We start from the raw sequence: 27891 nt of genomic DNA, 5'->3' as shown, positions 1-27891 counted from the left end.
GTCATATCTGTGTTGTGTTTAATAATTAATGCTGGCCTATTTTCGCGTGTTCAAAAAGTTTCGACAATTTTTTCACCAACCATTTACAGGCCTGGACGAAGTTCAAATTGGGAACTGAGGATTCCACAACCAATGTATCAATGTGTTTATTTTGACATATCCTAAAAGTCCCATCAAGATACAAGCCAAGGATCCAGCTATGCACTCAAATGCTAACAAACGTACATTTATTCAAAACTAATATACATTATAGTAACAGAAGATGTACAAGGAAAACAATATCATCTGTCATTAAAGGAACTTAACATTTGACTTCCTCCCTCTCAGCTAAGGATCCCTGCTAGAACTAGGAAATCCAGAACAAAGATAAAGAGCATCATAGAAATGAAAACAAAGGGATAGAAGTTTGTGTTTTTAGTGTTTTTAAGGGTTTTACGGCGCTTGCAACACATTTAGGTCATATCAGCGCCAGTAAAAAGGAAGAAAATGGGATAGTAAAAAGGTCTAGAATTACAATTAAAGCACAAAAGAAAAGGTAAGACAAAGGGGATCTGGTTCAATTAGGGAACAGATGTAGATCCCAAGAGCACACCGTCAAAGTACTTAGTTTGAGATCACCTAAAAGTCTCATCCAGACACAAGCACAGGTCCCAACTAAAAGGAATACACTCAAATGTTTACCAATCATATAATATAATATGTAAACTAAACATAATACAATGCATAGCAGAAAGATGATTTACAAGGAAAAAAAAATCATCTCCCAAAACTATTACTATGCATTCGACTGCTTCCCTCCCAGCCAAGGAACTCCGGCAAGGATCAGGACAAAACTAAGTAATCTCATTCCAAGACAATGACAGGAAACAATTGGAAAACGGGTATGGGGGGATAGAAGACACAGCATGTACCTCCCTGCCCACTATGGGAGGTCAGGATCCCCACCCAGAAAGGGATAGAAGGACACAGCAATAGTGACCACTCTTCCCACAATGGAGGTCAGAGACCCCACCAAGTAGAAGGATGTTATGAACAAGGCGAACAAATGTGGAATGAAAAATGAGATGAAAATTTATTTTCACCATTAGATAATACAATTAAAGATAAATGAAAACAATGAGACCGTTTATAATCGGTAAAAATCTATTTCTCAAGAACACCAGATAACAAATTTCATTCATTATTCAAGTTATTGCATTAGGTAAATTTCCCCTAAACAGGTGTGGTTCTTTTTATTTTGTATTTCATACATGTCAACATTTATTCTAAAATCAATGCTCCACAACATGAAAAAAAAGAAATAATTCCAACAATTAAATCTTCAACCTCATAAAAAAAATGACAGAAAAAGAAGAAAAACTAAATTGAAAGTAAAACAAATTAAAACAAGAAGATAAAATCCATGGAAAATGAAGAATGGTAAAATGGGTGAATAAAACAAATGGTGGTTAAATTTGCGCATTTTATGGACAATGTAAGCATATAATATAGGATAACATTTGAATTATTGGAAAATCATAGATATAGACTAAAAAATAAACCCCTTAACAGCAATTTCAGAAGAAAAAAAATATGCAGGAGAGCTAGCACTAGAATGGTAATGTACAATGCTGACTAATAGGTTATAAGGGGCGGTGCTGGAAAATGTTAGCAGTAAAAAGATTTCAACCTTTGGTTCCACCAGACAGCAGCCATTGCTCGACTAATAACTAGAGAGCAGCATAAATATTGCAATTGGAGTCGTAAGCAACTATATGGTTGATGTATTATTCTGATTCCCTTGGGACAGAGCCTGGTATGCTGTCCCTTCTTTCTCCCATTCTATGGAATATAGTCATAAATAAGTTTTGCAGTTTTACTTGAATGCCTTTTTTAACACAAATAAATTAGAATAAATACTTAAAAGACTGTCTTTCATAATAATTAAAAAATTATTAGGACAGAGCCTCAAAAGGACCCTAGTGGAAAAAAAAAGTGAATCAACCTTTTCGATTCAAGGGCAAGCAACTTACCACAATACCATCTCTTTATCTTTTACTGTTGCTTGTTTTGTTTTTAAGGGTTTTACGGTGCTTGCAAGACATTTAGGTTATATCAGCGCCAGTAAAAACGAAGTAAATGGGATAGTAAAAAGTTCTAAAATGACAGACTTGACTAAGATGCCTTTCGCGTCTCGACCGAAAGATCGGGTCGCCTTGGCTGTTTCCAGTATTTCTTGTGTGAGGTGTCTCCAATATTGCCGGTCCTCTGCTAGGGTTCTCAGATTTTCAAGGTCCCCTGCCGTTATGAGACTAATGCTTTGTCCAAGTGTTGTGAGGTTTTTGTTTAGGATCACAGGGAGTGTTGTGATCGGTCTTCCTCTGAAAAGGTTCCCGTGTTTTTGGAAGTATCCCGACATGGCTTGGTTAGCTGGTATGTTTTTGTCCCTGCGTAGTATGTGACCGAAAAGTTGCCATCGTTGTAAAATGTCAAGGGAGATTGGTCTTTCTTTTGTAATCTTATAGAGTGATTCATTTGAGATCTTTTTTTGGGTATTTGATGTCCAGTACCCTTCTTAGCTGTGTGCGATGGAAGGCATCCAGATGTTCTTCTTCGGATTTTGTCAACGCCCAAGTGCTGCAGTTATACAGAAGTACCGGTTTTACAAAGCACGGTACAGTTTCAGTTTGGTTTTTCTCTTTATTTTGTCACCTCTAATCCATACATTGGTGAGTTTACTGAGTGCGGCGTTTGATAGCTGTTTTCTTCTTTGTACATCCTCGGTGTCTCCAATTAGTGAGCCGACTTTCTTTGTTCTTTTCCATTCCTCTTTGTTCCTCGATATTGTTGTAAATTCGGTTTTATTGGCATTGACTTGGAGGTTATATTTCATGAGGGTATTTTGTATGATGTCTATATTTGCTGGTGATGATCCAATAAAATCGACATCATCTGCATAGGCGATTTCTCTAGGGATTGCATTCTCAATATGAGTCGTTGGTTTTGGAATGACTTTTCGAACTTCTTTCAGAGCGTGTTCTAAGTATATTGTGAACAGAATCGGGCTCAGACTATCTCCTTGGGGGGTCCCGATGTTACTTTCGAACTGCGTCTGTTTTGTGGCCCCGTATATCCTTGGTTGTATCTTTCTGTTGCTGAGGAGAAATCGGATTATTCGGAGCTCGTCTTCGTCTACTATGTCTGTTAATATCTCCAAAAGTTTTCCTCTGTCGATCGTATCAAAGGCTGCGGACATATCGATTCCAGTTATTGTTATGGATATGTTTTCTTTGAGTGCCTTTGCTGCCAACCATTTATGTGTCCATACAACGTCCGATGTGCTTCGGTCTTGGCGAAACCCGCTTTGGCTATGTGATAGATATTTTTCTATTTTCGGTCTAATTCTGTTGAGGACAATAGTTGACAGTGTTTTTCTTATGGTATTCAGTAATGTTATTGGGCGCAGGTTGTTTACGGGTCCTTTCGTTTTTCCTGGTTTTTGTATTGTAATTAGGACACCGCTGTTTATGTCCCAGTCTTTGTGTGTTGAGAATGTTTTGTTCATTATGTTTCCAATGCTCAGATCCAGGGAGAGGGTACCGCATTTCAGCAATTCAGCGGGAATTTCATCTTCGCCTGGGATCTGTTATTGTTTAGGCACTTTATGCTATTTCTAACTTCAGTTGTTGTGATGCGGTTGTTTAGGTCTCTAGGGTTTCCTGAGAAGGGCGATATTTGTGAGACTTGTTTGTGAAATTTCTGCTGGAAGTGGTCAGTTACAATGTCAAGGATATCGTTGGGATTTGTTGTCTGTTTGCCAAATTTATCCTGTAGTTTGGGGTTCTCGAATGGTTTTCGGTTCAGAGATTTCGTCGCTTTGAACATAGACGATGCATTATTTTTGGGCTTTTCTATGTCTTCCACTTTTTTGTCTAATTCCTCGTTTCTGTGTTTTATTGTAAGTGATCGAATTGAATGCAGTATTTAAATGACAGAGCCCCCAAGAAAAAGTATGACAAAGGGGAACTGAGAACAAATAGGGGTTCAGAAGTAGATTCCAAGAGCATAACACCAATGTACTTACTTTCAGATTACCTATAAGTCTCACCCGGACACAAGCACAAAGAGGAATACACTCAAATGCTTACATTATACATTCAAAATAACAAATATAATACATAACAGAGAGATGATTTACAAGGAAAAAAATATCAAAACAATAACTATGCATTTGACTGTTTCCCTCCCAGCCAGGGCCAGGAAAAAAAACCCAAGTAATCTCATTCAAAGACAAAGAAAGAACGCATGTTGGAAAACAGATATAAGGGGATAGGAGACACAGTGCCTCCCTGCCCGATATGGGAGGTCAGGAATATCTTTTACTGTCTCTATAGACCTACTCTAAAGACTTGTTTGACTAGGCCCATTTATAAATATTAAGAATTCAACACAAATAATGATGAAATTGATAACAGGATGAAGAAAATAATAATAATGTTAATCATTTATATATCACCTATTCCATAAACAAACGGCTCTAGGCGCCTTTGCAATTCAAATATCAATGCTACAACTACAGGTCATACACAAAACATGCCTAAGATATTCATACCAAGAAAAATAAACTAGGAGGGTGGGCTGGAAAGTTTTGCAATTTTCCTTATAATTTCAAAGATATTTAACTTAGAACCTCAAGATTTAGTATAAATACTTTAAAACTAATTGGCTTTGATGTGTCAAATTTTCTAAGGTCTATGACGTCTCTGCATGACATAATCGCTTTTGTCCTATTACGTGGTCAACAACCTTGGTCAAAACAAAAATGCCTTACAAGCAAATAATATCGATCTCAGTTGCAGTTCTAACCCTCCTATCTACCCAGCAGTGCTTGGTGACCATGGCGAAGTACTTTGTAATAAGCTAGCATCCTATCCAAAGGGTAGCAATCAATTCTTACTGTTCTGTTCAACGCCATAAAATGTAAAGGATAAGCTCGATGGGATTTATGAATCTTTGCAAAGGGAAGGGACTACTACATTTTTGTGCCATGTGAGAATAATAAACTGGATAATAACCGTACAAAATGAAATTCACAGGACGTTTTTTAAAAAAATGTTTTAGGGGACCGGAGAGATAGTGTTATTTAGAAACCCTTCCCAGCTCATTGTTCCAACCACACTATGGTCAATATAATTCTGCTAATAATCGAATGATACTAATAATTCCATTTTTAAAGATTTATTTTCTAAATTTAAAGGTCCTTCAAAATACTCAAAGCTACAAAAGTTTTTTGATTTTAAAATTATGATGTCAGAAATAAGAAGGTGAGGAAATCAATTCATTTCTGAATATCCTTTACTTTAAACATAATTTTTTGAGAGCTTGTATTTACATAACATACGCTAACTACACCAATATTCCAATCTAGCTAAAAGCAGTCATGTAAAATACATGTTGAATAAAATCGCATAAGAATGGTGGAATAAATTAGCCACAACGAATTATCTAATCTTGAAAATGTAAAAATAGATAAATAGATAAATAAATAAATGTGGAAAATTAGTAACTTGATCATAACCATGAGACAAAGAATCAAGTAAAAAAAAAAATTAAGTTCTGTAACACTTTGTTCAGCACATATAGTCAGGCCTGTAAATGGTTGGTGAAAAAATTGTCTGAACTTTTTGAACACGCGAAAATAGACCAACAGAACAAATATATGGATTAATTAATAAACACAACACAGATATGACACTGACTCGTCAATTGACTAGTCAAATCATGCCACTTTCCCCAACTCATTATTAATACAATAATAGGTCCATATTTTATGGGACCAAAAAAAAAAATCCCAATTATTTGAGAGAGTACACACATTTCAGGTCTGAGTTAGTTGTAAATGAAAGGAAGAGAACAATTCTTACCTTTTTGAAGGATGTGTACCTAGTGTTTGACACGAGAAGTTGCTTTATCTTCGTTCCTGTTTGTGTTAAATTTTTAAGCCGATTCTTTCATTTATTTACATTTTAAAAGTAAGAAAAATGACATAAAATGTTTGATTTTATTCTTCACTTAAAAAAAAATATAAACAAACCAAAGTGTCGATTAATTGCAGCCAAAATCATATAACATATAACATCTTTTCCATCCACTATCCAACTGTGGAATGTTTTGCCAGGTGGAATAGTAAACAATGTCACCTGTATAGACTTTAAGGAGAGTCTTGATAAACATTAGTTTTGACTTCATTCTTCAATGTACGAGCTGCTATAAAACACTAGATGTGCGGCTATTGGAAAAAATAAAAAGAAGATGTGTCACACACACTGTAAAAGACTGTAGACAGAGCCTCTGCAAAAAATAAATGGTTCTCACTATAGAACATTATAAAAAAACATGGAAGAGACAAAGGATATATGAATAGCATGGACAGCAAAGGTGAATTTAAATTAAAACCCCAGGCCCTAGTGACCAATGTTCAACATTTTCCCGTTCTAATGATAGAATTACAATAAAAAGCCAATGATAAAATATTGCTACAGAATAAATAGCACAATTTATTATATACAAAGTTCAACACTTTTGCTTGATGAGCCTCTAAAACGAGTTTTGAAAGACTGGTAGCATCAAATACCGGTATTATAAGTTTGATGAATGTGTCAAAAACATGATAAAATATCTCGAGAACAGAAAAAAAATCTCATTCTCCCCCATTAAAAAAAAAAAATAAATGGCAACATTATAATACATAATTGAATTTAAATGAAAAACAAAATAAAATAAAGACTGGATAAAAATAATTTTGAATGCTTTGTACCACTTAAACAACCTACAGAATTATGGTGAGTTGAATGATACTGAATAAGAACAATATTCAATGTTTGATGATAAAACCAAATATGACCTAATGTTTTCACGTATTCATATAAAAAACAATAAATAAAAACTCAGAGGACAGGAGATATCAATTTGCAGCATCCCTTTTGATCAGTTCATGACAGAATTTCAAATATAAGTTATTTGAGGAATTTTTTCAACATTATCATTTAAACGAATTCATAAATCGTCAATAATTATACTGTGGTATAAATTTTTATTTTGCCTCATCATGATAAAATAACTCATTTCTTTGAACTTTTTTTCTCTTTGGATAATGATGAATTGATGAAATAAAAGTCAATACTCTTACCAAAATTGAAACGTCGAAGAAAGGCGGATCTGAATTGGATTTTTTAAAAAAAGTATTCCATTACCTGTTCCAAAGAAACTTTTAGTTGCCACCCCACAGTAAGTTTTTTGTTTTTTTTTAAACTTATATTTCTAAATTCCTGCATTCGAAATAACTTACGAGAGGAAAAATATTTACATCATGAGATAAATTACAAACAACAAATAATGACATGCTCGTCTCTTCAAAACAATAAAAAATGGGTTAATCTCAAGGCATTACATGCCTTACGAATGTCATGGGACAGCTTCTTTTTTCTTTTCTCTACTTACCAAAGTTTATTTTATAAAACAGGAAATGCTTTAGTATAGACATTAATTGCCAAACTATGATTCTCTTTTTTCTCCCTCCCCAACTTGGTCTCAATGAAAAATTATCTTATCATGCAGATTTGACAAAGATATTACAATTTGCAACAAATTAAATCCCAAAATCAATAGGCAAGAAAAAAACTGTTATAAGTCTACTTCCTCCTCTTTGATCCTTTGTTTCTAGTTTGTTTCAGGAACAACATTAAAATCTGAAGAGTGCCATGCATACCATGCCATAGCCCTTAAGACTGATTGACAAATAGTTGCTGGACTTTAACAAAATCGTCAATATTGATTTTTCATGTTCTTGGGCTTTGAGATTAATAAATCAGATATAATAAAAGTGTGAAATTGCTTTCCCTCTGTGCTCTCACAGGCCTGTATAAACTGGTGGATTGGTATTGTCTTTTGAAGACGTCAGTGTTTGTCTCTCACTTGTATCCACAACAAATAATGACATAGTGCGGTCTTTCTTTACAGCCTTATAAACCTTGCAGGATACTATCAAAATGATGATCGTGCCAACTGTTGAAAATAATTAAAAAACAAAACAAAAAATATTATTAACCTGGGCTTTGGGTATGATAAATACAAATATATATATGATATATAATGGCAGATGTTTCTTTATTTTTTTAATAATGAAAATATCTCTACACCATTAAACACAGATTGCAATTAAAAGAATGTATATCTTTGTAACATAAAACATTGTTTGGTGGTGATGCAATCTGAATATTACCCTGCTGTGATCAATGTTCAATTGTCTGATAATAGAAAAGATAATTTGCATGACAAGTCAGGCAAATGATGTCATTAATCAGATAAACCATGAGCTGACTGTTCAATACAGTAGAACTCGGAAATAGCGAGTTCGACGGGTCCACTCCTGATTACTCGCTATTTCCGAGTTCTCACTATTCCCGTGTTGACAGGAAAGGTTATATTGCTGGTTATTCCCCTCAGTGTGTAATTCGAGTAAAAGCCGTCGCCCTATTTCAATTTCTTGTTTTCTTTTTTTTTTTTTTTTTTTTGTTTTTGTTTTTTTTTCAAGTAAAATCATGACTAGAAAAAAAAACAAGAACATAGAAGTGTGTGTGTGTGTGTGTGTGTGTGTGTGTGTGCGCGCGAGTGTTTGTATGCACTCGGCATGTTTAATGAGGTAAGCAAGCGCATCACTCAATCACTGACCCATTGAAATAATGGTTCCACACTCCCCTCTCTCGCTGATCGTGTCGTTTGTTAACGAATGCTACTCGCTGACCGATGCTGCGAAGTGAGGCATGTTGACATGTGCTTACGTCGCGCGTCGCGTGGCACCACATTGGGTGAATAATTGACCCCCACCCCCAATACACACACACGCACACAAACCCAACCCTCACCCAAATTTGTTTCGCCTATTATGTACTACTACAGACTAGGCTACTATGTAATATTACTCGTAACGAAAAATAAGAAAAGAAAAGAGGCTAGGCTAAAAATATTTAAATTGCCATTGTCTCTTGTTTTGCTTTACTTCGTTCGCAGTCCTAGGCTGGGGCAGGAAATGCTCGTTATTTCCGAGTTGACCTCTTTTTCATACTCGCTACTTTCATGCTAATTTTATTGACTCAAATAAGGGGAAAAAAATGGGGATTTAGATTTTACTCGCTATTTCCGAGTTCTCGCTATTTCCGAGTACGTTACTTTCATGTTCTACTGTATATATATATATATATATATATATATATATATATACATTTTTTTTTTTTTTTAAATTATTTTATTTTATTTAATTTTTTTTTTTTTTTTTTTTTTAAAGAAAGGAAATATTAAAAATAAGAAAAATAAAATCAACAGACAAAAGACGAAAAATGTCAAAAAATTTTATCTTCCCAAAACAAGCTTGTTTTAGAGAAAAAATTTTTTAAAACATAGGAGGCGACGTGGCTCAATGGTAAGGTCTTTGCTTGGTACCTAAAAGGTACTGAGTTCAAATACCCGCTGCCCTGTGTGACATTGAGCAAGTCACCTTGCCCAAGCTTGATTTGCAGCGCTGCACTGCGGCTGATGCCTGGGTTAATCCAGTCTTCCCTTGGAATAGACCCTAAAGACATATTTCCACTAAGGGATGAATAAAGGGAATTTTATTTTATTTTTATTTCATTTAGGAAAATACTCAAGGATCTCCAAAACGACGAAAATGTTCTTACCAATGCTGACACATATGATAAGGGTAATCAACTCCACAGTAGGTTCACATTTAGCATTGCTATCTATTTTGAAGAATGGAGCATCACAACGCTTGGGATAAACAGAACCAGGAGGACAAAAGCTGCCTTGGTTGCAGTGAATGGGATTTCGATCTGATTGCTGGAGATAAAGTAGATAAAATACCACATGAAACAATTTTTGGAAATATAAAAGTAAAAACTGAAATTACGCTCTGGTTCAAGATAATTTTTTTTTTTAAGCATATGATAAGATATATATGAAAAGAAAGAATTCGAAAGAATAAATATAAATCAGCCATCAAGTGCATCCAACCTTCCATTTTTCACTATTTTATTATTTACATTTCATAACAAATAATAACTTCGATATATTATTCTCTTCAGATAACAAAGTGGTCTTTTTTCCCATTATTGAAAGTAACAATTTTCTCCTTGGCTGAGGCAATATATTGTGATGTAAATTTAGAGGCTGAACTGATTGGGTGTAAAATACATTCACACATTGAAAGTATAGTGAGGACTGACAACAGACAAAAATCATGTATATGTCTTAAAAATCTGTATGTGAAGAAAATGTTCACCCTTATTTATATAAACTGACTCTTCCAAATGAGATGCATTATAGATTGGTAGGGAAAAGATAAACCTATGAGAAAAACAGCAAAGTTTTCCCCAAGATTTCTCTAAAATAATGAAAATAAAAATCTGCATTTGAAGAAATAATATCTGAATCTGGTAGAAGTTTCTATGTAGATTCTGGCATATTACTTTCAGACTCTTCATAATTATTTTTGGGATGAGTAATGAATTTTCATATCCTGAAATCTATCAGGCATAATATGGTATGGTGTTTACTCCACATAATAAGTTACTTACTGGACAATAGTAATTTCTAGGGCATTCAATACAAGATTCTGCCCCGTGATGTGTTTGGAAGTAGCCACCAGGACATTTCTGGCACAAGGTGTTTCCGAATTCCTTTTTGAAGGAGCCTATAAGAAAATTCAAAATCATTGAAATAAAAAGAACCATCGTTTTCTAATCATGCTAGTTAGACCATGATCCAAGGCTACTTCTACATTACACTTGAGTGGTAAACACATATTATAAATTTTAACTTCAGCTATATATATACGACTATGAAATTTTAAAAAGGCAGGCAATGTTCAGAAAAGTATGTCTTAGTGATAGAGAAAGGTTTTCTACTCAGTGCACTCTAAGGCATATTCTGAAGAAATAATGTTGGTGGAAAAAGGAGCTATTTTTTCTTGATCATCGACATCCAATTTACTGAAAGCAATGATACACTTTTTGGCAAGCCATGTTTAATATCCATTTATTTTTTCTTGTCAAATCCAAAATGAAACCTTTACAACAAAGAGCATTATATCAAGTAGTCAAATTGTGAATAAAGACATACTGAGCTTATTAAGGATGACAAGCTACGTACTAGAAATATGCATTTATTCTAAAGAGAGAGAAAGAGAGGTAGGTGGAGAGCAAGAAAGATCGAAATGATCAATAAGACATGTAATGCTTGAGTTAAAAATTTTTCTTAATGCAGGGATTTAGAGCAACATATTAGGTTAGATATAATCAATTCCAAAATACAAGCCACATACACCAAATATTTACAAGTATGCAATGAAGATTAAACGTTAAGCTTCAGATTCTAAATTTGCGATTTACACATCTGCCATTGATACCTGGTTTGCATTCTGTACAGTTTATAGCTCCTTGTATGTCTGCTTCTAATCCTTTGCCACAACCCTCACAGGTAACACAACCTTTTACGCTGGGATAAAAAAAAAAAGAAATAAACACATTATATTTCAATGATTTCAGGTCTGTGACTCCAATTAGAGAAACCTGTGAATAATCACTGAATTCATTTGGTGCTAAATTCTAAGATTATGTTGGAAAAGAGAAAGAGAAAAAAATGAGGTCAAACAATACTATTATGAATAATAATTAAGTTGTCGATGATCATCGCAATATAGAAAGTTTACAGAAGGTAATCATCTGTTCATCTTAAATAAACATTTTGGGCAATGAAATATCAAAATCAAGATTAGCTTCATTTGTCAGCAGTAAAGATGAATTGGTGAAAATAATGAATGAGAGGAATTTTTTTCATTTCAAAATTTTTATAAAATTTCAAGTAAGAGAGAGAAAAAAGTGAAAAAATTATTGTAGAACCAAAATGAACAATATCGCTAACTAGCTATATGACTGCATGGTAATCACTGTGTATGATAAATGTAAGCAGCACTTACAAACTAATTAAGAGTAAAATAATATGCAATATTCAAACTACATTTCATATAGAAAATGTTGAAAACAATATTTGTTTCCATATTAAAATATTCTAAAAACCAACAGTGTTGACTGTATATCAGAGTTACCTGCAATGGGTTCCTACAATACAAGGAATACATGACTTTTGTCCATGCAAGCCCTGATATGATCCTTCTCTGCATATATCACATGAGGTAGAATTACGAGCCTTACTGAAGTGACCTGTTAAAGTGGAATAAACAGTCAATTAACAGACAATCAAACAATCATCAAATCTCAATAACTTTAATTCATGTCCTATCAAAACACAACTATTTCATTTCACATTCAATCCGTATAGCAGCTTAAGCCGTGGAAAGGATGATGCCCTTTCCTTCAACACATCCCATCTAAATCTAATAAATATGGGGGTTCCTTTTTTTTTAAAAATATGTGATTATGACAATGTTGTGAACTCTACTTGGGGAAGGAGGTCCCCAGGAACAAATGTTGGACGACACACTGCCATTTGGCTGACCGAGCCCTTTTAACACTGGAGAATTTTTTTTTATCGACCTCAAACTGGCAGCACACCTGCGCTTCAACAACAACACCCTGGTGGGCACAGCCAGAGTTTGTTTTTTTAATTCTTCCCCCTAAGTTCCAACACGGACAGGGTATTTCAAAAGGTGAATCAATATTTACCTTCAAAAATAAATTCACTCTTTATTGGATACAAGTCCAATCACAAACAAAAAATAACATGTTCTACTCCTAAGCATAACAAACCACGACACCTCTTGGGGTAATATAGATCCATGTATATAGAGAAAAGAAAGCCAGATCTTGTATGCTTATACAATGCCACAAAGGGAGGGTCGACGTGATGGACAAGATGTGTCATTCCCTGACAACAAAACGGAAGATCAACAGATGGCCATTGCTTTTTTTCCACCTAAGTGGAACTCGAATACAATGGGGATAGTGGGACTAGCAAAAGAAAAAAAACTTGTTGTAGACTTATTTGAAGAGAAACAATACCGAAGGAAATTTTTTTTAACCTGCAAAGGCAAAGAACACATTTCGAGTAAATGGGTCAGACGACGTGACTGTAACTTCCACAGGCCTGTAAATGGTTGGTGAAAAAATTGTCGTAACTTTTTGAACAAGCGAAAATAGACACAACAGACACTAATATTAGACACAATATTAATTTATTAATTACTAAACACAACACAGATATGACACATCAATTGACTAGTCAAATCATGTCACTTTCCCCTACTTATTTATAATGAGGTCCTTATTTTATGGTACCAAAAAAAAAATCCCAATTATTTGAGGGTCCAGGTCTGAGTTAGTTGTAAAATGAAAGGAAGAGAACAATTCCTACCCTTTTGAAGGATGTGTATCTAGATAGTGCTTGACACGGGAGCTGCGTGCTGATTCTTTCGTTTATTTGGATTAATTCTTATAGCAGAAGAAGAAGAAGAAGAAGAAGAAGAAGAAGAAGAAAGAAAAAAGAAAGAAGAGAAGAAGAAGAGGAGGAGAAGGTGGTGTGAGAGCTTTCGAAGAAGAATATATATTTCGAGGAAAAATAATTATTTCGCATTATTTTTTTTCCGTCTCACATCCAGACGGAACCAATAAATCATAGGGAAAAAGAAATAACACACGGAGAAATGCATGTGTGTCAGTAGCAAAATAGAGAGAAACCTTCCGGTCCGTGAAGTTCCGACACACTTCTGTGCGTGCATTATTTGTGTGTGTTCGACGACTCGCGCGAACTTCGTGACCCTCTCTCACTGGCTGTGGCACAGTAGCCATGCAGTGAATACATCCACGTCTAGCGGAGTGTGTACGTGGCATGATAATATTATAGCTAACTGATAGACTGCCTAGTTTTGAAACGGAATAAAATCTGATTTTTTCAAGGAACGAAATAAAAGTCTTTTATTTTCTTTTTTATTGGTTCTGTTCTTTGACGTTACGAATTTTATTTTTACTATTAATTTTTAAAAAATAAAATATTAGCACTTATAGAGCAAAATCGTACTGCCAGAAATCCGACAATAGTCGGAAGATTTACAGGCCTGCTTCCATCCCTTCAACCCCCCCCACTCACTAACTTCAGAACAGCAGAAGGCAGGTTGGAACAATGCACCGACTAACATCCTCCTTTCCACAAATTCCAACCTCGCCACTGACAGCATCTCTAACTGTTCTTCAACACGTAAGTAGCGCAATGCCCCGTTTCAGGCGTCGTATAGCATCACCTAGAGCAAGTCGCTGCCTAGATCTCATCACTGTCTCACTGCCCATTGGGCATAGTTAATTAATAAGGCAAGAGTTTCACACCCCTCACTCTATGCTAACACATTATGCCTCAGTATATCAACATATTGATCGGTCAGTCATACGCCTCTCACTGGCTTTTTGTTGCACCGTCACGGATATGTTACACAAAGTACACAGAAACGATGATAGTACACACAATATCTGCAACTCCCACATCATCTCCGTTTCCTATGTGTGCTTTCCTCTTTTCTTCTTGAGTACGTAGTTTTTCTCAATTGAGTACTCAGCTTGCAACTCACACCCTCATTATAGCCGTGTACCAAGAAATATTATCCCGTTTTATTCATGCATGATTTATATGAATTAAACAGGCCATAGAACGGAGATTTTCAAGCTCCCCGTTGTACACAAGCTGTACTGTATAATCTAAGGCGAATCGTGGAAGCTTCAAAATTGCTGTGGCAAAGGAGTTGGCCACACCACAAATGAGAGAATGCAATTGAAGTCCATATATTTTTCAAATCATAGTTTGTAACAATCGATAAACTATATGGCTCATTTTCTTGCAATTTATAATCAAATTTCTATTTAGCTTTAAAATATTTCAGACTTCAAACTTTTAACAATATTCTGTTTGCTATAGGCCTGAACTTTAAAGCATTAAAGTTTCCAGTGCATTCATCTAATTTGTGAAAATAAAATCTGGTTTCTGCAGCTATATCACCTCTTGCATTTTAAAATGTATTGCTCAGAGCCATAAAGCCCATTGAGCTGGAGTTTGTCCTGGTTTGTATAGCCTTAAACCAACAGCAGTAATCGCTTGCTGTCCTTTGGATATGATGGTAGTCTATCGCAAAGCACTTTCCACTAGATCTAGCAAAATTAGATACTGAATTATTGCTGGGTTGACTAAGAGGGGAAAGAGAGAGGGGGGGGGGGGGGGGGGGAGGAATCAGAAAAAAAAATCTCAGCTTCATCTGAGACTCATCCAGATCCCTTTGAGTGTGAAGTGCTCTCTCTCTCTCTCTCTCTCCCTCTCTCTCTCCCTCCCTCCCTCCCTCCCTCCCTCCCTCCCTCCTCTCTCTCTCTCTCTCTCTCTCTCTCTCTCTCTCTCTCTCTCTCTCTCTCTCTCTCTCTCTCTCTCTCTCTCTCTCTCTCTCTCTCTCTTGCATTTAAGCATCCTTAAAGTTTACACCAGAAAAAAGCTGTCATACAAATACATACCTGGCAAGCATTCCTCACAGACATTAAATCCTGATTTCTCTTTAAAAAAGCCTTGCTTGCATCCAGTGCAATTTTTAGCTCCATCAACACTAAAACAGTCAAAGGATAAGATTTGTTGTGAGAATGGAACAAAATATTAAGGGTACCTCAGTGAGCTAGTGAAGATGTAAAGAAAATTGAAAGAGTAGAGGTGACACACATTTGTTGAAACAAAACATACATATATTGAAACAATACTAAAAAAAAAAAAAAAGAATCAGTGGAAAGAATGGATAACTTATCATAACAAACATACATATCAAGGGCATCCATGTAAGTAGGAAAAAAGTGATTTTAAGAAAAATAATTGATTCTGTGCATTTACCTAAAATGTTCACAACATCCCCAAGCCAGATCTAACCTACCAACACACACAACTATACGTGACTTTAAATGTTTATATTCTGACTGATAGAATTTAGTGAGAAGTAATCATAAAAATGGCTGGCCAAAAACATTAACAAAGAGCTGAGTGATGTCAATTTCGTTTCTTCTATAACACCAGTGTGGCTTCTACAAAGATCACATGACTATTCCCGCCAAATACTGGGATTGTGATTAGTGCATATGGCACTTGCATGGTTAGTCGGACACCCTGGATATGTTTTAAAAAAGAATAAGACAAAAGTACTCAGAAATCGTTTGAAAAATAAAGACACTGTTCATTTAAACATGAAAGAAATTGATAAATCTATAGATAAACAAATAAATTAATAAATAATGTCCATTCATAAGGAAGTACAGTGTAAAATTAGCCATTTTGTTAAACGAATGCAATAATTCATTATTAATTCTACTCATATAATCAAATACATTTGAGATTGTTGTGGCAATCACTTTTTTTCCACTTATGGTGACCTGTGAATCAATTAATATTAACATCTGTCGACACTATCATTTGTCCAGGAGTGGCTCTGGTAACTCCATTTGGGAAACACTCGACTCATGTGCAAACTGGTATTGAATCAAAACAGTGGTGGTGGAGAGGGGGGAATGTGTTAACCACGACGTATACCCAGCAATGATTAGGTACAATGGTTCGTACAAACTAATGAGAATTAATTTTACAAACATGGCAGCAATAAACTAGACATTTATGTAATCTATTCATTTTATTTTATTTTCTTTTGTTTGGATTTGTCTAAAAATGGACATTGATGACGTTAACGAGTAAAACAATATTTTCAGAAAAAAATAAGACTTGGCCTATTCAAATGAACCATGTCACTCTTCAACATTTTTTTTTCATTCATGTCAGTAAACCAATCATGTAAATACCCTAAAAACACACCCATTTATTATTGTATCCATGTTGTTGATAACAACATATATGATGTAAATTTATTTTTTTTTGCGAGAACTTGGTGAAAGTATAATTATCTCCCTTTATGTAGACATTCAAAGGCTCGCATTTACATTCAGAAGTAGCATAAACTGTAGTTAAATGGTAAAATATTAAAAACTAAGATGAAACTGAAACTTACGCTGCTTCAAATCCTGCAGGACATGGAAGGCATTCAGTGCTCCCTGTTTTAGGTTGCTGCGAACCTGAAGGAAAAATAATTTCATTGGTTTTAAAATGGGAATCGAGAATTTCATATGACATGACACATTGTTCTTGTATGACTGGATTTTTCAGTCGTTCTGTGTTGAAATGTCTCTTCATCTTATCAATTTTCTTTGCTTGCCTCAGTTTCAATGTTAGTTTTCCAACTAATAAGTGACGATAACTGCCAACATCTGTCATTCTTTTAACTCTTACATCATGCAAGATATTTTTGCATTCCCAATTATAATGATATGATCAATTTGGCTTTCAGTTTTTCCATCAGGAGATTTCCAAGTCATCATGTGAATTAGTTTGTGTGGGGAGATGGTTTCCCAATAATGAGAACATTTTCTTCACAGAGTTCACAGTGCCTGTTTCCATTATTTCCACTCCTGTTCCTTCCTTCCCATTGTTCTTTTCCATCCACTGTTTATGTGTCCAGTCCTTGCATTAAATCAACCAAACTAATGAGTATAACAAGGCATTGATTCTTTGATAGTGTTGATCTCACTCATACTCTCATAAGAATCATCTTTACCCTCATCTCCAGTATCTTCAATTGGGGCATAGCAGGTTAATCTCAAGTTGTGACATATATAAAGCAGTCTTGAGTGGATTGGGTTCCATTCGATTATAATGTAAGCATGCGGTTTTGGTATATAAGTTTAACTCCATCTCTATGCTGATTATCTGATAATCTTGACTTAAATATAGTGTCTCCATGTCCCAGTAATTTTCTCCCCACCCAAGTCCAGCAAGATTCAGATATCTAAAGAACATCTAGTTTATATTGGTTTAGTTCTTTCTGTACTTGAGCCAATTTTCTAGATTGAAATCATGTCCTGACATTCCAACAGGCAATATTGGTCTTCTGTTTTGGTGACAGTGGACCAGCTATCGGGCTGAAAACATCCTTTTGGCTTCAGTCACTCGCAGTCATCGAGCCAGTAACCTGGTCTGCTTTGTAACTTTTTGTTTATAAAGAGGATGGGTTGTCGACATGACACTTATCCGCTACACTAGGATGGGTGGGTCAAACTTAGTCTGGCCTCTCACTTTCGACCTGTCCGGCATACTTGAACATACTGGCATAGCTCGCAAGGTCACTGAGACACACCAGCTCTCTGACCACTGCAAGTGGGGAGGTAAAAAATACAAAATACAAATTTGAAGATCTGATCCCATGCTTGTTTGTTTATTTTCACTGGCATCTTTGTCCATCCAGGAGTGAATGATTGGCATGTCTAATATCTATTTTAAGATAGACCAGCCTAATTCTACTTTCACATAAGCCATAATTTGATTATAGGGCACTATAAATTAATTGTAAGTATCTTTAAGTAGCTCACACATAGAAAAAACAATTTTTTAATAAAGTTTGATGGAAATAGTTTTCTATTATTTGCAAAGGATCATTATAAACAGACAAAAATAAGAAAATTAATAAATACATCAAGGGCAGTTGATGAGAAGTAAAAAAAAAAATTAATTAGAAGGAAGTTAGTGGCATAAAGTTTTGCAACAATGCAGCTATTTTAAAGGATTATGATCTTAATGGCACATTTTGAATAAATCGAACTGACATACCTTTCTTGCAAGTTAAACACTCGGAACTGCTTGTTTCATTGGTATAATGACCTTTTGAGCATGCTGTACAATTGCTACACTCAGAGTGGCTGTGGATAATTATGAAGGGTCAAATATTTTCATTTCATATTATTATTTCAAATAAAAGGCCGCTCTTCAAATAAACCAATACAGAAACTGAAACTACCAGTTCTGAATGCAAACGAAATCAAATTTCAACATGACAAATTTTGTCCTAGATTAACAACTCAAAATTATGCAGAAGGCAATTCTCAAGATTAGAAAGAAAGGAATAAAAATATCCTCTTTTTTTTTCATCATAGAATAAAATCACATCTAAATAACTTTACTCTCCATAATTTACATCACAATCATCATCATAAAAAATAATATATCAATTTCGATGGATCTACCCAATGTGCCGGAAGTCTGGAACAAATAACAAATGGTATTTATTCTGAAACTAATGTAGATATCATTATGAAATTTGTTTCAGCAGACCTGCCTACTTGAAAATGTAAAAATTCGTAGTTTTTGGAGATAAAAATTATAGTCGCTATAGTTAACTTAAAAAATAATCAATTTACTCTCACAAAGATTAAATAATACTTCAAAATCCTCAAAATAATGTAATCTGACTTTCATTTTCATCTTAAATAAGTTTTAATGGAGATGCTCATGCAGCTCTGAAATTGAAACCAAAATTTCATAATTCTACAAATTTTTCATAATATTAACCAGCTCTCGTTTCAGTTGATTAGGAAATCATCCGTTTTTCTTGTTGCCACGTTTATGCTTCTTAGAATGTATAATTGAACACTGTATCCGGTTTACTGAAAAGAGTTGGAGAGAACATGAGTGGCGAATCAAAGTACTGATCACACAACACGGTGGGCACGTTGAAATCCATAAAAGATGTATGTATTTTTATCAATTGTAAAAAATCTGTTAAATCATATTTTTAGTTCTGGTTTGTGTTAAACAAAATTTGAATTATTTCTCTTTATTTTCAGTAACATCCAAGTGCTTTGCTGTGCTGTCTGTTTCTCAGTAAACTATCTTATTATAGGTTCCAAACTTCTGGGACAACTGGTAATATAAGTATACAATTTCTGTTTGTTTGTTTGTTTGTTTGTTGCTTTAGGTCTCTTCCAACACAATTGAGGTTATATGAGAGACCGCTGAAACAAAAAAAAACAAGCAATCTAACAAAAATAGTACAAATGTAAATCAAAATCATAACCTAAAGATATCATAAGCTAAATTATAAATAACCAAGAACAAACAGGCAGAAGATTTACAGAAAAAAAAAATCCCCTGTCAAAAATACAATCACAAACCAAAGAAGCAGGATAGGCTAGTAAAGAGAAGAAGAAACGACATCACTATCGGATCGTACACCCATGCGAACATCATAGGTATATGATTCAAGGGTGATGCTCCCATCCAACCACCCGTTTATACAATTTCTCCTTAGTCGAGGGAAGAAAGATACAAATTTCAGCATGACACGGATCAAACCAATTAAATTTATGTGTGAAAAGGGAGCTTTACAAATTGTGGAAAGTCTTTACCTCCTTAGAGATGGACAGATCAAAATTTGCTTCTTTTTGCTTTCACAGTTGAAATAATCAAAACCTTAAAACTTCAGTATAATAAATTTCACAATATCAAATTATTCTTAATAGCTAAATACACACACACACAAAAAAAGTAAAAAACCAAAATAATTTAATTCTACCTGCAAAAATGTCCAACGTCACAGGGATCACAGTCTGCTTGACCTGGATCTGGTTGGTATTTCCCTTTGGCACAAGGCAAGCATTGAGATGCATTCCTCTCTGGTTGGTGCCATCCCATTGGGCACAAAGCACACTGGGCCGCTCCCTTTTTGCTGGATGTTCCTGGTTCACATGGCAAGCATTGAGACTGACCTTCTGTCGGCTGATGGTGACCAGCTGGACATGGTTCACATTTTGATGCGCCCATTTTACTATTATAATAACCTGATAATTATAAATATATGAAAAACTAAAAGCAAATAAACATTAGAAAATGTATAATATTTATAATAAATATATTAATTCTTTAAAGAGGGCTTCAAATTTCTGCTAACCTGCCATAATATCTATTGTCTTTACCAAGAGAGCAGTTAGAAGGAAATGACTCTTAATGAAAACTTTAGTCTATTGTAAAAACTAAATAAATAATGGGATAATTTTCAGATTGAAAGAATATGAACCTCGCTCTTAATGAGTCAATACAAGAGACAGGTGTTGATGAAAAGGACTGGATAAATCTTTCCATGAACATTTTGCATAACTTGATGAGTTAAGTGAACATGCATTGATTTTTAAGAAAATGTAATATAAGACAAAACCATACAATACCTAAAATTTCAGAGACTTCAAGCGAACATCTTAATATTTTTACTTCTTTTATGAGCATCATACAATGGAGTAGAATGTTAAAGCTAACCTTAGATACAAAATCATGAAGGTATGTGCTTTTAAAATGCTTATCTTGACAACTGATGATGATTACATTAATTTTGAAAAAAGTTTAGTCAGAAAATGGTCCAGAAATACAATTCTGTCTTACCTGCAGCACAGGGGGTACACTCTCCAGATCCAGCTATAGATGTGAAATAACCAGGCAAACACATTTTGCAGTCTGCTTGCCCAGATTTACCACTGAGTGGGGGAAAAAAATTTAAAAGCGAGTGTGATATAAACCTCAAGATATTATTTTATTTTATTATTTTATCAACACACACACACACACACACACACACACACACACACACACACACACACACACAGAAGTATATCAAGAATATACAATGGAAATTAATATATACATATATTTCTATTGATGGATGGGATGTCCTGTGGTGTATACAGTGCTTGATAGATTTATTAATTTAGAGCATATCAATTAAGTAAAGTAAAGTGATTCACTTGCAGTCCATACAGTTGTTTCAATGCCAAATTAGGATCTCATCAGTCATGCCGTCTTGCAACGATAAATTTGTAATGTTCGTTTGGAGTTCTACGGATTTATCTTCCAAGCAAGACTGCCTGATGAGATAATAATCTGGTATCGAAACAGCTGAATCGGCCGCAAATGAGTCACTTTACTTTCTTCAATATATATATATATAAACACAAACAGACACTAACACACACAATTACAGAATAAGTGACACAATTTAAATCCATTATGAGTGAAATAAAATCTAAGGAATTGAGATTCAGAACTAAAAGTTGTTTTACCCTGTAGATGATCCAATTGGACATAGATCACAGAGGATACTTCCAGGAAGAGGCTGATGTTCACCAACAGGGCACTTTGTACATTCCGCCACATTTTTACAATCACCTTGGTTTGCACAGCAAGTGCAATCTGCTGATCCTGAAATTAGACCAAAACTTTTAAATAAGATTTCATGGCAAGTTTGGCTAATAATAAATACAGTCCACTCCGGATAATCACAACTGTCGTTAATCGCAACATTTCCCAAGTAACAGAATTAATTCTATATAAAAGTCACTGTTTAATTGCAACAAATTTTCGCCCTCAAAAAGTGGTAAATTCGAGAAATCAATCTAACAAAATATCATTAAATTTCATCATGGAAGAAATCATGACAGGTTGAAAAATAGAGATTGAGTGGGATTTAGTGCTACAGCAGTGTGTCACCACTTTATTAGAGACAAAAGAGGGCAGGGCTTTATAGTATGTGTTTATTATGTCATCTGTGGCCATTAAATAAGAGGCGAGGGGGCTGGGCATTGTCTTTACGACAAGTAGACAATGACAGTTGTAAAGAGAGACTGAGCGATATCCTTTGTTTTGGATTGACAACTGTGCATTGTGACCAACGAATTTTGGTGAGAACATATTGTCTCTCATCATGGCTAATCTCTTTGACTCTAACAAAGGTTGAGAATAAAATAGTGAAAGTTAATCCAACCTGAATAAGATGTCGACTTACAACTAAGAACAATGTTTACAACAACTGGTTTGAGTTTAGCATAAATGTGTAAAATGTTGCAATAGTGAACTGGAAACTCAACTTCGGTTAATTGCAACTTCGGTTAATTGCAACATTTTCGCTAATCGCAAAGTGTTGCGATTATCCGGAGAGGACTGTACAACACCATGCATAAACCTTTTTAAAATACTGATATTTATCTTAATGAGAACTCTGACGAGATTTATTTGGCTAAATTAATTTTTAACATATTTTCAAAATTTACCAACTCTGCTGTGGATGCACTAGACTTATTTTGTGCATGTGCTACAGATATTAAAATAATGTTTAAATATGTCAAGACAATGATCAAAATGGCTCTAGTATTTACCAAATGGAATAGTGCTGAAGTCGATTTTGTACATCCATCTCACACACACTTTTTAAATGGTTTATTAAAATGACAGTGGACAATACTGTCCCGTGAGCAATCTAATTTATAAAATACCTACCTTGATCAGCGAATGTTCCTGGAATGCATTGTTGACATGATGTACAATCCCTTCCAAGTGAACCAATTAAAACCTCTCTGCTAAATATTGAGTATTGATAAGCATAGGCAGCACTCAATAACTCAAAAAGAATAATCAATTTCCCTAGAGAGAATATATTTTTTAAAAAAAGGGGGGGGGGGGGGGTATTTCGAAATGAATTTATAATAATAGTATGAGAAATAATTATAAACGGTAAAAAGGATTGAACCTTTCAGGATTTTATACAGAGGAACATTTCTATTAAAGGAAATCATATTAACAATGTCGTCAGGTTTCAATCATAATAATAATAATGATAATAATAATAATAATAATAATAATAATAATAATAATAATAATAATAATAATAATAATAATAATAATAATAATAATAATAATAATAATAATAATAATAATAATAATAATAATAATAAAAGTGATATTTAATAAAATATATATTGCGCTTTCAAAACCAAAGCATTTCAAAAGTAAGAGCCCTTTACAAGAAATGAGCCAGACTCAGGGATGCCAATTCAGGAGGCAAAAATTTACTGAACTTTTATGCAAACACATAAATCGACCTCTTTCTAAGTGCTGAACTCCAGTAAAAAGACATTATGTATTTATTTTTTCCCCCATTTAGCAGGAGATTGGAAAATATACTGAGGGTTTATAACATACTGAATTCCGTAAATATACGGAAAATTGGCGACCTTGCAGTCTAACTGTGACGATACAAGAATTCTTTTTTGTTTTTTTTGTTTGTTGAACTTATTTTGTTTTGTTTTTGATTTGTTTTGTTTTTTCCATTTATTTCTGTTTGTTTATTAGTTTGTTTGGCCTGTCATCTCTATGAGTCAATTCTTTTACAGTATGTCCCATATCTGATATGTTGTCCATTAATTTTTTTCTGCATGGAAATAAGGCAGACAACTGCTAAGCATCATTACCATGTCTTGTATAGACAAAAGCCTTTTATTGATATTTATAAATGCTTTTAAACACCGTAAGTGAGCTTTTCGTTCCTATCTTAATTGCCATGCTGTGATGTTTAACCATTTGTAACAAAAGAAGGAGAAAACTTAGTAAATAATGAGTGGGTTAAAGATTATATAGCCATACAGAAATCCTTAATTAGGTTTAGCCAATTAAAATTGTGGCATAGTGATCTCAATGCAATGCACAATTGATTCTTCTTCTTCTTCTTCGTTCCCGTCACGTCACATGGTCAGTCCGGTCTGGTGAATGAAGCCCACAGTGGTCCTGAGGTCGTCCTCACTGCCGTACAGCTTCTTTGAGTATGGGGTTGGGTCAGGCCAGAAGTTCCTTCTCAACTGGTTGTACCTTGGACATTCCATTAGGACATGATGTCCATTTTCATTTTCAAGTCCGCAGTCACATTGTCCAGAGGCACCTGCTCTGGACATCCTCCACATATGTTCCTTTAACTGGTTGTGTCCAATTGATTCAATGTTAAAGATTTGGTGGTAATAAAAGATATAAAAAATAATGTCAACTGGACAATGCACTGTCAATGTTCCAACTACTCCTCGATATATGTTGTTGATCATGAGTCCTTTGGTGCATATGTGATTTGTGAACAAATCCAGTATTGATGAAGGAAGCAACTTTCCATCAATTTTCAACTCGAAGTTTACTGCTTCATTTGAAATAGTCATGTGGCATTTTGTGGCAGAAATATGGGAAGTTTTAAATAAGACCATACATTGAATTACTGGTTCAGACAACATTTCCCAATAAGCCAAATGTCTGTCCAAATCCCAGAGGTAAATTATATAGAGAAAATTGTGTTCCCTGAAATTTCATCCCAATTAGCCAAGTTTCATGAATAAGAAAGGGTCCTGATTTCGAGGCCCCACTGAAATAAATATCAAATTTATGTGCCAACTCGTTTTTTACTTAAGGGTCATCATTTAATTTCTCACTTAATTAATTGTTCTGTTTGTCGTCTCTAGTTTTTTTTGGGTTTTTTTTATCACCAATAACTGTTTTTGTTTTATGACATGTTTCCCAGACTGTTTTATAAAAACGATTCTTCACAAAGCTCAGTGATAAAAAATGAGATAGGAATTTGCTTTTTCTGATGCTGTTAAAAATGACACCTCCCGGATACTTTACATGGGCAATCTCTTTAGAATTTTGTGATGAAAGAATGACTTTATTGGTTTGATTCTAGTTTTTATCTTTAAAACCTGATATTTATTAGGGAGAAATTCCATTTTCTGTCATTGTTGTAGCAAAGTAACATGGTTGTTCTCCAAAATTATCAGTTCCCATTTGTTTATGTAAAAAATGTTTGACAACAATTAAAAGTAGTACCTGTACAAATAAGACCTCAGTCAAAATTACACCAATTATTATATTCACAATAAAAAATCTTAGAGGATCGCGAAATGACAGGTAAACAAGATTCTTCGAATATCTTCAGGTATAAAAAGTGCGACCATCACTAAAAAAGGAATAAGTTTCCCATACCAAGTCAGTTTAGTTTTCAAAATGTTTGTGATGATTTGAAGATTTTGTTTTAATAACAGATCCTTTCAGGCAAGAAATCTTATATTTTTGGGGGATATTTTTTGGGACTTGGCTCAGATTTGAGTTGGGATCATGCCAAAGACAACTTAAACTCTGGGTCAAGTCTTTTCAAATTTTAAATGGGATAAAAATCACAACTTTCCCTAAAATTATGAATGGATATAATGGTAAAAAATAGAGAAAATAGTCTGATACAGTTGTGGGGTGAGAAAATTGGTTTGTTATTTATCTTAATATTTTAAAACGTGAGAATGTTTTTTTTTTTAGGCCTACCACTCTTTAAGAGAGTATGTAATTTTTTTGTTTGTTTAAACGAATACATAGAGAAAGTACAAGAAGACATTTAAATGTTTGAGGCTAAATCTATGTCAGTTCTCCCGATCTTCTATGTAATGGTTAGTTGTTAGTTGTGAGCTGCAGGCTAAAACCAAAAGAAGTAAAGTTGTCCTTCACATCCATCATTAGGCCTACAGAGCTGGAGTTTATCCCAGTTTCTGTAGCATGAGACCAATAATAGCAATTGCTTGCTACCCTCTAGATAGGATGTTAGTCTATCGCAAAGTACTTTCTGCAAGAACTAAGTTCCAGCTACCCAATCAGTGATGGGTGGACAGTGGGGGTCAGAGAAAAATTTCAACTTCACTCAGGATCGATCTCTGTCTCTTTGTGTGGGAGCAGGTGCTCTACAAACTGAGCTTTCAGGACCCTGGGCTAAAACCATAGCTTGGTTGAATTAATATAGCCCTGGAATTTATTTACATCATTGGATAAATTAAGCATCCATATAAAGGGCTTTGAATGCTCTGTCCCTTGGTATGATTCTTGATTTTATATTAAAATTCTTTTAATAATAATAATAATAATAATAATAATAATAATAATAATAATAATAATAATAATAATAATAATAATAATATAATAATAATAATAATGTACATTTATATAGCGCAAACATATAGAATATATAATGGAAGATAGTGGAAAAGAAAAACAAGCCACAATTTTATTATTTAAAAAAAAATACTTACTTGAAATCTTTTTTTAACAAATAAATTAAACAATTCCCCTTTCCATTGATAGCATTTCATTTTCATCGATCAAAACTGCTTCTATGACACATTTGAACTTACCAATAGGTCTATTCATTTCAAAATCTACCATAGGAACCATCTAGGAACGCCATTTTAACTTGGACAATTGTGGGCAGCACCGTTCATTGGCTAGTATCGCCGTGTGTTTCAGGGAAATCACCTACCTCAGTCAGCTGGAGCCAAGATTCGTGTTGATTCCTATATTTTTGAGGTGCTTTAATTTTAGTTTTAGTTTTTGATATGAAAAATCGAATAGGTCTAATCTAATCTATCTACTCTAGAGTCTAATGAGAATGGCCTAGAGACAATTTCAAACGGTTCTATCAATGGGATGATATAGACTTCATCATGGTAAACCATGTTTTATACTGTTATTGGAAAACTTCAATTTAGCATTTATGAGCCTGGTTTTAAGTTTAAGTGTCAATTAAAATAAAAACGTTTTAGTTTTGGTCAGTTCATGTCATGTTTGATTAAAATTAATGACAATGATTCACAATGACAATCAATGAGTAATGACTTACAAAAAATGGATAAAGATGAATATTGCATAATTATCATATCCCTTCACATCAGGACCTCCACAAATACGATCCACTTGTTTCAAAATTATGTTAAAATACAACTCTAGATCTATTAGCAATTCTATGATAATCCTGATATAATGCTGACAATTCACATAGCAGACTCCATTTTCAGTTTATCATGTGATTTGCTCGTAACTAGTGACGGGTGCTAATCGAAACCGATATCGGGTAGTACCCGATACTAAGGTTTATTTCGGTACCATTATTGCGAGTCGCTAATGCCAAAAATAATAACAACAGGAAATGAAGTGAGCAGGAAAGTGTCAGAAGACAATAGAGAATAAAAATTTCGCGGCGCCGACGGGGGCTCGAACCCGCAACCTTACTGGTACGACAACTCCACCTGGTCGGGGAGAGCGTGACTCTACCGTATGAGCTATCCACGATCCCAAAAAAGATCGCTTTTAGCCCTAGTCTTATTAGAGCCCTCTCTTCCTGAC

The 27891-nt window shown here is 34.4% G+C and overlaps 1 protein-coding gene across 1 annotated transcript; it reads right to left on the bottom strand.

The window, feature by feature from the left end:
* Window positions 1-1050: 1050 nt before the first annotated feature.
* Window positions 1051-27594, bottom strand: LOC144966610 (uncharacterized). The gene is made up of 14 exons (XM_078903332.1): window positions 27389-27594; window positions 23197-23340; window positions 21984-22122; window positions 21310-21401; window positions 20450-20714; window positions 18709-18797; window positions 17057-17120; window positions 15534-15622; window positions 12140-12254; window positions 11441-11529; window positions 10611-10726; window positions 9714-9873; window positions 3973-8043; window positions 1051-2154 (listed from the first exon to the last, which is right to left on the bottom strand). The coding sequence occupies exons 1-13, from the start codon at window positions 27423-27425 to the stop codon at window positions 7889-7891; spliced, it is 1554 nt and encodes a 517-aa protein (XP_078759458.1). The 5' UTR covers window positions 27426-27594; the 3' UTR covers window positions 1051-2154; window positions 3973-7888.
* Window positions 27595-27891: the final 297 nt, after the last annotated feature.

This window comes from Berghia stephanieae, chromosome 2, assembly GCF_034508935.2.
Source record: "Berghia stephanieae isolate SIO BIC M18660-M18661 chromosome 2, UCSD_Bste_1.3, whole genome shotgun sequence".
NCBI lineage: Eukaryota > Metazoa > Mollusca > Gastropoda > Nudibranchia > Aeolidiidae > Berghia > Berghia stephanieae.
This window is presented reverse-complemented; position numbering and strand designations above follow the sequence as displayed.

Excerpts from the sequence above, each read along its gene's own strand:
- LOC144966610 (XM_078903332.1), bottom strand. The coding sequence starts at position 27,425 with ATGATAATTATGCAATATTCATCTTTATCCATTTTTT. Across the intron at positions 23,341-27,388 it reads TTCATCTTTATCCATTTTTT|GGAAATTGATTATTCTTTTT; the intron begins GTAAGTCATTAC and ends TATTCTCTCTAG. Across the intron at positions 10,727-11,440 it reads CTGTACAGAATGCAAACCAG|GCTCCTTCAAAAAGGAATTC; the intron begins GTATCAATGGCA and ends ATTTTCTTATAG.